The 11,682-nt window shown below is 38.5% G+C and overlaps 1 protein-coding gene across 1 annotated transcript; it reads right to left on the minus strand.

Annotated features, from left to right (window-relative positions):
* Positions 1–1,398: 1,398 nt before the first annotated feature.
* Positions 1,399–9,239, minus strand: panx1a (pannexin 1a). Its single transcript, XM_053611399.1, has 6 exons — positions 8,877–9,239; positions 7,648–7,772; positions 5,626–5,807; positions 4,754–5,255; positions 4,461–4,620; positions 1,399–3,454 (listed from the first exon to the last, which is right to left on the minus strand). The coding sequence occupies exons 1-6, from the start codon at positions 9,058–9,060 to the stop codon at positions 3,378–3,380; spliced, it is 1,230 nt and encodes a 409-aa protein (XP_053467374.1). The 5' UTR covers positions 9,061–9,239; the 3' UTR covers positions 1,399–3,377.
* Positions 9,240–11,682: the final 2,443 nt, after the last annotated feature.

Here is an 11,682-nt window from a genome sequence, read left to right on the forward strand (position 1 = left end):
GGTAGTGTAGGCATGTTAAATACTGAATACTTGAGATTTCTGTATTGAAATGTAATTGCAGGATCTAAGCGTGCTCAGAATGATAACTGGCGAGGGTTCGTTTCTGTTTCTGCGGTGTTAAACGATGATCAGAAGCATGTCAACTCCGCATCAGACCTCCTCTTGACTTTCATCCGAAAGTTGAATTAGCTTTACACCATCACCCTGACATTATAAAAGGTGCAAACATTTAACAGAAGCGCTATCAACCTGTGCCAGACTTGCTCGCACAAACCTGCATTGCCAAGGTGATAAAGATGACAGAAAGCCACGTTCTACACACTTTTTTATATCAGAATTATCACCTGTAAAGCAGCTTGACCTCCACGCAAATCTCTAGGGCTGTAGGTCTTTTGTTCTGTTAATATTGACTCCTTTGGTGAGCTGAAAATGTAATTACAGAATGCAAATATGTTTGTTGTTAGCGATAAGCGAGTGTTTATTTCTGTTCATGAAATCCTGATTCCCCCTTCATGCTCTCTGATCTAATGCCAACCCCAATTCCTAATCTAGTATTGCATTATTTAGCACAGAATTACCAGTCACAGATCATTCTCCACTTCTACACATTAAAGCGTTTCACAGATACATTCCAGATATGTCCTCGGGAAAAAAGTCACATGACAGCAGGGAGGGAAAATGGCTAATTGGGCCCAATATGGACATTTTCACTTAGGGGTGTACTCACTTTTGTTGCCAGCAGTTTAGACATTAATGGCTGTGTGTTGAGTTATTTTGAGGGGGCAGCAAATTTACCCTGTTACACAAGCTGTACACTCACTACTTTACATTGTAGCAAAGTGTCATTTCTTCAGTGTTGTCACATGAAAAGATATAATCAAATATTTACAAAAATGTGAGGGGTGTACTCACTTTTCTGAGATACTGTATATCACTGTGCCTCCAGTTCTCTTTGCAGAACAGACAATCTTCACTGGCTACATCTCCCGAAGTCTCATATTTCTGTTTTCTTGTTTAGTTTAGATAGAAATGATGGATAGTTCTCAGGTTTATCTTTGTGAGGATTTAATGGTTTTCAGTCTCACTCTTTACTCGGTTTCACTTTCTTCTAGACTCGAGTTTAACTTGCCTTCGACACCCTTAAGACTCCGATTCTTGATCTTGGCCTTGTACGTAACAAACGGCAGGCATGGCTACAGCCTCAGGCTACATTCACATTAATTCCCGGAAAGATCCGGAAACTGCATTTCCGTTTATAAAACGCTCTCAGTGTACACTGGCGTTTTCAAACGTGTTCCAAAAATTGCTCGTCCACACCGAAACACCTGGAAAAAAAAACCCAGTTGCATTCCTATGCGTAAAAAAACAACACCACAAAAACCACAACGTACGAAGGCGTCCTGCATCATTTCCCTCAGGCGTTTATTTAAAAAATGCAATCGGAAGGTTGTAAAAAAAAGTGACTTTAATCTTTAACAACTGCATAACATAAAATCGACTCATGTAAACACCTTAATCAGAATATTGTCCTATTCAGAATAAGGTCAATAATTAGATTACTGCTGTGCGTGTAAACATGACTAGTGTAATGGTTTTATTGGTTTATAATGCGGCGCATTAATACAGAAATGAAGAACTCTGATGCAGTCAGAGGTGGGCATCTATCAAGGATTTTAGTACAGAAACTAAAGCAGCTTTAAACATCCTCTGTCAGTCCTGAAAAATGAAAAATCCACACCAGTGTAAAAAAAAAAAAAAAAAAATTTATTACTTAAAAAAGATGCAGGATTCTTTTTTTTTTTTTTCTCTAACATGCACATGCATGCACAAACATTCATTACACATAATAACAAACCTAAACCGTCCACAATTGGCAGCAAATGCAATGAAATAAATTCAAACATTGTCCAGTTCTCCTTATTGAAACCCTGAGAGTACCGTCAGACATGAAACTACAGATCAACTACATACAGTATTACTAGAATTACAAAGCAATGGACTAAAATAAAACCCAGAAGCTTTATAGTCATAGAAAATGAAGACGATTACCTCATACCAGTTTATAGTAGTGTAAACTGTTTGTGTTAACTGAAATTAATAAAACCAAAACATCATGTTCATCAGATATTCCAAAAAACCCTGATTGTCTTAACAGAAAGCAAACCGTATCAGGGTATAATAGAAATCTGACATTTTACATGTTTAATAATATAGCATAAGGACCTGAAACAATAATAGCATGAACACCATTATTTTACTCTACAAGAACATTGTTTTTGCCATAGACACCACTTAACAACAACGACAACGACAACGACAACTCTACTCTACTTCGATAAACTACTGTTTACGTTTAAGTGCAATCCTCTTAAAGAGACATTACTTTTTTTTTCTTTTAACAATATGAACATTTGTGCAGAATACCATTCATTTCGAAATATTATAGGAATTCGATCTTGGAAATATCCCCGTCAACAAACATGACCCCACTTCACTTGCTTGTTATTTGCATTACACTTTTTATAGTGGCCCACCTAGGCTTCCATTTATTTTTAACCACAAAATTAGAAAATAAACAACATCTTACAAAATATTAGCTCACCAGCTAACTGGATTTTCCCTCTGAAACAAAATGAGCATGCTAACAGTAGAGAAATCTTCCATATGATAATAATAATAACAACAACAACAACAACAACAACAACAACAATAATAAAAAGTACCATAGAGAATATTCAAGTTATAGAAAACACAGGCTGTAAAATCTCCCAACACAAACGAGTTGACGTATAAATAATGGCGAAAAAAAAAAAGAAAGTTATTTTTAAAATGGGGACAGAGCAAGACACTTGAGTCACTGAAAACTGTGATATTGGGGTGTTTGGTAATCATATAGTGAGGTAAGAAATCTACATTCCTGATGCTATGAAATTCAACATGTTTAACAAAATAAATAAATAAAATACAAAATACAGTATTACATGAGTTGAAGGACCACTGATATGATTTTCTACAATGTGTAAATAACTCAAAACCCGTCTTCATCCCCAAGTAAACTGTATGTTAGTTTAGCAGTTCCAGATGAGATAATCGGTGTACCGTTATGTACCATTAACACGTAGCATATACACATCTCAGTCATACATCATAGTACATCATCAGTACTTACAAAAAAATGAGATAAACATGGCATATTCCAGCAATGAAGATATCGATTCATACAAATCAACTCCACACACACACACACACACACACACACACACACACACACACACACAGTACCATATCCAGTGTCTGCTTTCCAGACCACAGTGCATGACGTCTCATCAGGCATAACGCTGCATTTACCCACATCCCCATCATGTGATGCAGGAACATCATGTGACTCTCTGGCGCACAGCTGCGTCATCTCGAGATGTCCCGACTCTGTCCTCAGTCAGCAGAGGAGAGGCTTCTGCAGAATCAATAACACACACAAACACTAGATCACATGGAGCAAACACCCATGCATACACACATACAAGCAAAAACACACAAGCATGCTTACAAATATGTACATGTACACACACGTTTACAAATATGTACACATACACACGCGAGCAAAACACACAAGCATGCTTACAAATATGTACACGCACAAGCACACACAGAAAAAGGGATCAGGGTAAATATGGGGATCGGGGTTAAATGGGGGAACAGGATAAACGGAGATCAGGGTAAACTGAGACCGGGTTAAATGGACGGCGATCTGGGTTAAACGGAGGGAGATCGGGGTTAAACGGAGACCGGGTTAAAATGAGATCGGGGTTAAACGGAGACTGGGTTAAAATGAGATCGGGGTTAAACGGAAGGAAGTTGGGGTTAAACAGAGGGAGATCGGGGTTAAACGGAGACCGGGTTAAAATGAGATCGGGGTTAAACGGAGACTGGGTTAAAATGAGATCGGGGTTAAACGGAAGGAAGTTGGGGTTAAACAGAGGGAGATCGGGGTTAAACGGAGACCGGGTTAAAATGAGATCGGGGTTAAACGGAGACTGGGTTAAAATGAGATCGGGGTTAAACGGAAGGAAGTTGGGGTTAAACAGAGGGAGATCGGGGTTAAACGGAGACCGGGTTAAAATGAGATCGGGGTTAAACGGAGGGAGATCGGGGTTAAACGGAGGGAGACCGGGGTTAAATTGAGACCAGGTAAAAATGAGATCTGGTTAAACGGAGACCGGGATTAAACGGAAGGAAGTCGGGGTTAAACGGAGGGAGATCGTGGTTAAACGGAGACCGGGTTAAAATGAGATCGAGGTTAAACTGAGGGAGATCGGGGTAAACAGGGATAGATTGGATGCATCACTGTGATGAAGCAGCTAGAATTTGACTTCATGTAAATTCGAGGTGGGAGCACTTATCTAAATCCTTCGGTGTCGCATCAAACTAACGATCTCATCATGCAACAAAACAGCCTTCACCTTTCATCTCTACACAGTTTCCCAAAGTCTTCTCCGTGTCCGTCTGCGAGTTCTTTTCCAGTCTCCCATCCACCACATCCGTTTTCACCTGACCCAGTGCCTCCAGCAGGACCATGGTGTCAAACTGTACCTCTCCAGACTCCTTCAGGAGCTCTAATACCTACACACACACACACACACACACACACACACACAGACACAATAAATGAATGCCTGACAAACTCGGATGTTTGAGTCATATAAAATCTATTATTATCTTACATACATGAACAACCCCCCCGCCCCACACACACCTTCAAGCACTTGTAGCTTTTTAGCTCACTCAGGTTCTCTTCCAGAAACAGCAGGTACATCGCCAGATCATCCCAAGCTCTGGGTCCAATCTCCATCACCCCAAGCGTGGGCAGCATCTCGTACGGCTTCAGGAAACCAGCCGAGCTCCTCAGAGGAACCAGCATAGTGTACACACATATGGGTGCCAGCAGCAAGTACACAGCAAGGTTGATGTAACTGAGGAGCTGGAACACACCCACAGCTACTAGCTTGCACTGCAGGGCTTCAGGCACGGTCGAGTCGTTAAACAGCACACCCGAGCGGATATTACACTGAAACTCGTCTGTCACAGACAGCCGGATGTAGTAACACAGGTAGACGCAGGCCAGGACCAGAGCCAAGAAGGTGAAGACTCGGCACAGCAGGTAGCGCAGCAGCAGGTCGAAGGAGAAACGTTTGGTCTTCAGATACTGTTCCACCAACGGGTACCTAAAGCAGTTGTCCGTCAGGTCTGACACAGAGCTGTAGAGGACGAGACACACAAATAGGGATGGGTGATCTGGCACAAATATCAGATCATATATCATTCAAGCTGTATCTCGCACCAATAAATAATTGCAACTCGAACAAATCAAGCAAATATGTGTTTTGGTTTTTTTTTGACTGGCAGGAAATATCTCTCAGAATTCCAGTCTGTTAACGGTAACCATGGTGTCATTTCCCTGTCCTGTAGTACTCGGTCTCGTAAAAGACTGCACTTCGATTTAAATTTAGAACCTGAGCTCAGTTGAGGTTATTTCTCTAGAACTCGGTACACTGCATGTGAAACCTGAAAGCAGTGTACTGTTTATAAGTGTACTATTTAGCGTGCGCTGGTGGCGAACGTGTATACCCGTGCGTGTCGGGGTTGCCGTGGAGACGCTTGGCCAGTTTGATGGCTCTGTTGTAAGAGCGGTCCAGCTGGTCCATAATGAAGGTCAGATCGGAGGAGAGACCAGGAGTCACAGTGAATCGCCAGAACAGGGCTGGGACGTACATCAGCATGGCTACAAACAAGAGGATGTAGGGGAAAAACTTCAGGCAAGAGGAAGAGAGAGAAAAAGAGAAGGGGAAAAAAAAAATCAGTAATTAAAAAGGTTTAAAGAAGCACTTTACAGGTGCATTTACCAATACAGCAGCAAAACATGTACTGATTATTAAATTTTATATATATATAATATATATATATTTTTTTTACAGTATATTGTTTTTCTTCAAATTCCATGTTATAATTTAAGTTTTCAAAAGCCACATGCATTTCCTAAATGTCTAGCCTTTGGGTTAGCAAAAAAAAAGTAAATAAAATATATATTTTTTAAAATAAATAAATAAATAAATAAATAAAATATATTATATTTTTTTAAATTATGTATATGTATTTTTTTATTAAGTATATAAGTGGATTTTAAAAATATGTTATTTATTTACAATTTTTTTTTTTAAGCACTTTTGGAAGGAGTCTCCAGGGAGTCTGGTGCTGCTATAACATAAATGATAATGATATTTTATGCATGTTCCACAACTATAAATGGATTTTTTTTTTAAAAGTACGACGTGTCGTAAGCTGTGAAATGAAAGAAAGCAAGTGCTGTGTTTTGTTTTTATTTACTTTTTTTGTTATTGGAAAATTATCTTCTTTGGGTTGCCATGATTTACATAACCACATAAATCACGTGTTACATAATTATGCTGTTTTTGGTACATTTTTTGTGAAACTCTCTTAAGTCCTTTAAACTTGATGCGTGTGCCTCCGATCAGATTGCTTCAAGACTATGCGTTAAGCCCGGCCCCCCCTAAAATTCATAAAGATTTTAGCACAACTAAATGTTTCTATATTGAATGTGGAAATGTGTCCGTTATTCATCACTCTGTGAAATTCTATCTAATTACAATATTCAGAGGCCTCTCCTGAGGATAACTGGGAGATCGATTAAAACAGGAGGAACCTTGTAACCAACTGCCAATCATAGAAACAGTAATGAACATGACTGGCATCTCAAACTTAATATAAATAAGTAATAAACATATAACATTATAATAAATATATAGCATTATAATTAATATATACCATTATAATAAATATATACCATTAGTAAGGGGAAGCAGTGTTAGCGAAAAACAAACTAGGACTATCTAGCTTATGGGTTACCAGATAAAACTATAGAATAAAAACAAAATCTTTGTACATACCTGTTTGCATACAACCAGAATGTTTATTTGTGTTCTTAATACAAAGGGATCAAGCGTCAAGACTTTTGTACAACTTCAGGCTTTTTCTTTCCCCAGCATCGAAATCAGGTACATATAAATGTCGGGAAAACCGATTTCTCACCACATGCCAACGTCCATGGACGACAGGTTCTTGGGCAAGTTGTAAGGGACACTGTCGAATCCAACTGCCTTTAATTTAAGCTGATAATCGTTAGTTATACTAGCGTTTTCGCTGCTTCGCCTATTAAAACGAGCCGTTTTGCTGGATGTTTTGATACTTGGTCCAGCCGGCTGAGGGGGCGTGTTCCGGCGTGAAAGTGATGTCAATGCATACCCTCTATAGCTTGTTATTATATCAGTCTAATTGGTAAATATAGTAAGTAAATAGTATGCATAAAAGTTATGTTGAAGCTAATTTTGTCGATCTGATTTTGAAAAAAAAAAAAAAATCATTTGAATCTCTTTGTAGTACACACGCACAGATATTTATTTGAATAACAGACACTTGCGCTTCTCCTATTTTAAAAACCACCAGCCCCGACTGATTTCTTTAAATGGGGAAATGACCTTAACCTGATTGAGTGTGGCTGTTTGTGTGTGCGTGTGTGTGTGTGTGAGTGAGTGACAGAGACAAGTGTTTGAGCAAGCGGTCTTAATCTAGTACCTTATGAATTGAGAGTGGAAGTCCCCCCGTGTTCTGTTTCTGGACGTCTGCCCAGCAGTAGGCATCCACAAATGCAGCCTGCCTCCAGGAGAAGTTCATGGGAGAGAAACAGCTGATCTGAGTACCTGAAGAAGAAGAAGAAACACGACACTTAGGCTAATTCAGCCACATGTTTATGCGACTGTGCTACATCCCTCAACTATTAATATCGACACTGTTGAGCCAAGTTCAGACTGCACAGACAGACGCCAACTATCAAAAATGTTACCATTTCGTTTCTATGGCGTTTTCAAGGACACTTGCCTCAACGTCATGGCAACGGTTCGTGCTGAGGTCAGATTACATCAGAGTTTGCTTGTAAAAATTAAATAAAATCATATCACACTCCTCAGACGTTCCACAAATGACAAATGCTGATTGAACGTGTTTGGTCGGTGTAAACAAACGCCGACAGGCTTAACACACGGATCTGACAAAACCTGACAAACGAGTCTGTTGGTGTCAGTCGGTGTCTGTCGGTGCCGTGTGAACCAGGCTTTATAAATAGTCTTACGAAACACATGTATCTATTTTTTTTTTATTTTTAAAGCGTTGCATGTTGTCGTTTCTTCCTGTACTAACCGCCCCCTACCAGGGCTTGAAAATTGGCGAACAAGCCGTGACTCATTTGCAATTGAAATATCAGGAGAGCTTGCGTGCGATTTGCAGCAGGGATTCTGGAGGTAGGTGAAAAGAGGCAGAAGTGAAATAAACATCTTGTGCTGAACTGAAGTGTATCATTCATCGAGTGTAGTGAATGCGATATTTGTTTTACTGTTTCATCTCATATCAGTTAATAACATGTTAAAAAAACACAAAGAAAAAAAAAGAAAATGATCTCAAGAGATAGAGAGAGAGAGAGAGAGAGAGAGAGAGAGAGAGAGAGAGATTTAACAGCGGTCCAATTACACAATGCCAGAAAGGATGTAACTATTAATGGACAAAAATAAATAAACACAAACACACACACACACACACACACACACACACACACACACACATGTAACTAAAAGTTAGTTTATATTTATAGACTCTTTCAGACTTTCCCCTTAAAGCATGGTCAGATCCAGAATGACACATGATTATGGGGTTATTTTGAGCAAATGTTTTAGCAAGTAACAATGTCAACCAGGAGAATAGAGAGGTGTGAAAGCCTGTAGTGTGTAGAAATAAAACTGTGAGTAAATTACCGACTGAAACTTCCTGAGCGAAGGCCAGAGAGATGAAGAGCAGCGGCAGGCCGACTGCAATACAGAGAACCAGCTTATCCAGAGCCAGGTCCAGGCGCGCGCTCTTATACTTCCCCTCTGTACTCGAGTCTTTCAGTAAGAAGTCTGTGAAAACATACTCTGTAGCTACGCTTGCTATTGCCATGTTTAATCCTCGGTGGCAAACGGAAAGTTCGAGATTAAATAACGAATGAGTCTCTTCACTACGTAATAAACTGAGAAACTGAAACTAAACAACAGTTCAGAGAACTAAAGCATTATTGCACTCTAGTTCCCCGCTGCCTAATTACTACCTCTCTTTTTTCTTCTCCTTCTTCTTCTTCTTGTTGTTGTTGTTGTTTAAAGGCGGAACGCAACAGGGTTCATTACCGCCACCTGCTGCACAATCAAGGAAACCGCTTAACTTAACTAGCCTCGTAGCATTAAGCTAACGTTAGCTACCAAACACACACCGAAAGACTGAATATTTTAATGAATAATAATAATATCTAATACTTACATATATTTACAATAACATGTGCACATATTTACATAACATTATTGCATTATGGCAGTAGCGAAAGTTCATGTTAGCTACTTCACCACTAATAGCCACTTTAGCTAAAATGAGCTAACTACAGTTTAGTGTAGTTTAGCTAGCTAGCTAATGACATCTGTCCAGTCACAGTTGAAGTTAGCATCTCTATCAGTAACTGCTATGTGAATGAACTGTTGCTATTTAGATACTCTTAGCTAGCAAGTTATAAAAGAAATACTGACTTTAACTTGGCCAATTTTATTCAAAACATAAGACAATTGTGTAATGACTATCGAAAAATGTCATTAGGTACTTAACTATCAATAGCCAACTTAACTAAAATTAGCCTACTACAATTTAGTGTTTTACTAAGGCATGTTAGCTAGTGAGCTAGCTAGCCAATGGAAGCTGTCTAGCACTTGTGTTGGCTAAATGTTAAATAGATTATAAATAAATAGATATTGTTAGCTAGCTGGCTATACTATTTTAACTTAGCCACTTCTATTCAAAACAATTGTGTAATTAAAGTATTTATTTTTAATGTTAGGTACTTAACCAACAATATCCAACTTAGCTAACTACAATTTTGGTAACATTAGCTAGCTAGCTAACAAAATCTGTGTAGTAGTTAGCTACCAGTATTATCTGCGATGGTTAGATATATAACTAACTAGCTAACTAACATTAGCAACTTAGATGTTGCTAGCTAGGTAGCTATGTAATTTAACGGTTGTTATCCACTATGTGCCTTAGCTGTTGTTAGCTAGCTAGCTACATAGATAGTTTTTATTATTATTATTATTATTATTATTATTATTATTATTATTATTATTTGATCAGTATTCTATTTCTAGCTAGCAACAGTGCGCTCCACTAATATTGCCACCTTTGATAAAAATGATTATAAAGGCTGGGAAAAATTGTCTTTATTTTTTAACCTTTTGATCTTTTGTTCAAAGAATTCACAAAAACACTCTGCTCTTATAGATATCAAACAATTGCAAACAAAACAGGTTTATCAGAAAAAAAAACTTTGTTAAATATAGGTGTGCAACAATTATTGGCACCCTTTTAGTCAATACTTTTTGCTACCTCTCATTGCCAAGGTAACAGCTCTGAGTCTTCTCCTATAATACCTGATGAGGTTGGAGAATAGATGGCAAGGTCCACGCTGGTGGACTCTCCTCTTCAGTTCACTCCACAGGTTTTCTATGGGTTTCAGGTCAGGGGACTGGGATGACCATGGCAGGACCTTGATTTTGTGGTCAGTAAACCATTTTTGTGGTGATTCTGATGGATGTTTTGGATCATTGTCCTGCTGGAAGATCCAACGACGGCCCATTTTAAGCTTTCTGGCAGAGGCTGTCAGGTTTTCATTTAATATCTGTTGATATTTGATAGAGTCCATGATGCCATGTATCCTAATACAATGTCCAGGTCTTCTGGCAGAAAAACAGCCCCAAAACATTAAAGAGCCACCACCATATTTAACCGTGGGCATTGAGGTACTTTTCCATATGGCTACCTTGTTTTCCAATTATCTAGTGTTTATTGCCAAACAGCTCTATTTTGCTTTCATCTGACCATAGAACCCGATCCTATTTGAAGTTCAACCATGTAACCAGAGACTTTTTGTTAATATTTTTGAACAAGAGATCAAAAGGTTAAACAATAAAGACAATTTTTTACCAAGGGTGCCAATATTAGTGGAGGGCACTCTAAAAAGTCCATGTAGCCAAGCTAGCTAGCAATAAAATACTGATTAACACAACTGTATTAAAAATAAGCTAACAATGGTTGTAAAGCAGTTAATGTTAGCTATTAACTTTAGCCACCATTGTTAGCTAGCTCGATAACTAACATTAAACACATTGTAAATGAATCTAAATCAAATCTAATAAAAGCAGATTAAATGTGTTTGTACTTAACAAAAAAAACCATCTAATTGTTGATAACATTTTATGTAAAGATATGTTTATTTAACATTTATGGAATGAAAGTGCATTTTAAGTTAATAAATCTGTCGTGTTACTTTTTCAAAGAAGAATAAATGTATTGGTCCGGTGTAGAAAAAAGTGGCAATAGGAGTCAAACTGGGAGTCGATTCTTATCGGTGAGCTGAATGAAATGATCAGAAATGACTCACTGAAAGGAATCGGAATTCCCAGATTCCCCCAGATCACAAATCCCGCCTTCTACGCTCCGATTGGTCAGTAATTCATATGACGTATTTGTATCAGCCAACTGGAG

The sequence above is a fragment of the Ictalurus furcatus genome, chromosome 23, assembly GCF_023375685.1.
Source record: "Ictalurus furcatus strain D&B chromosome 23, Billie_1.0, whole genome shotgun sequence".
NCBI classification, from domain to species: domain Eukaryota; kingdom Metazoa; phylum Chordata; class Actinopteri; order Siluriformes; family Ictaluridae; genus Ictalurus; species Ictalurus furcatus.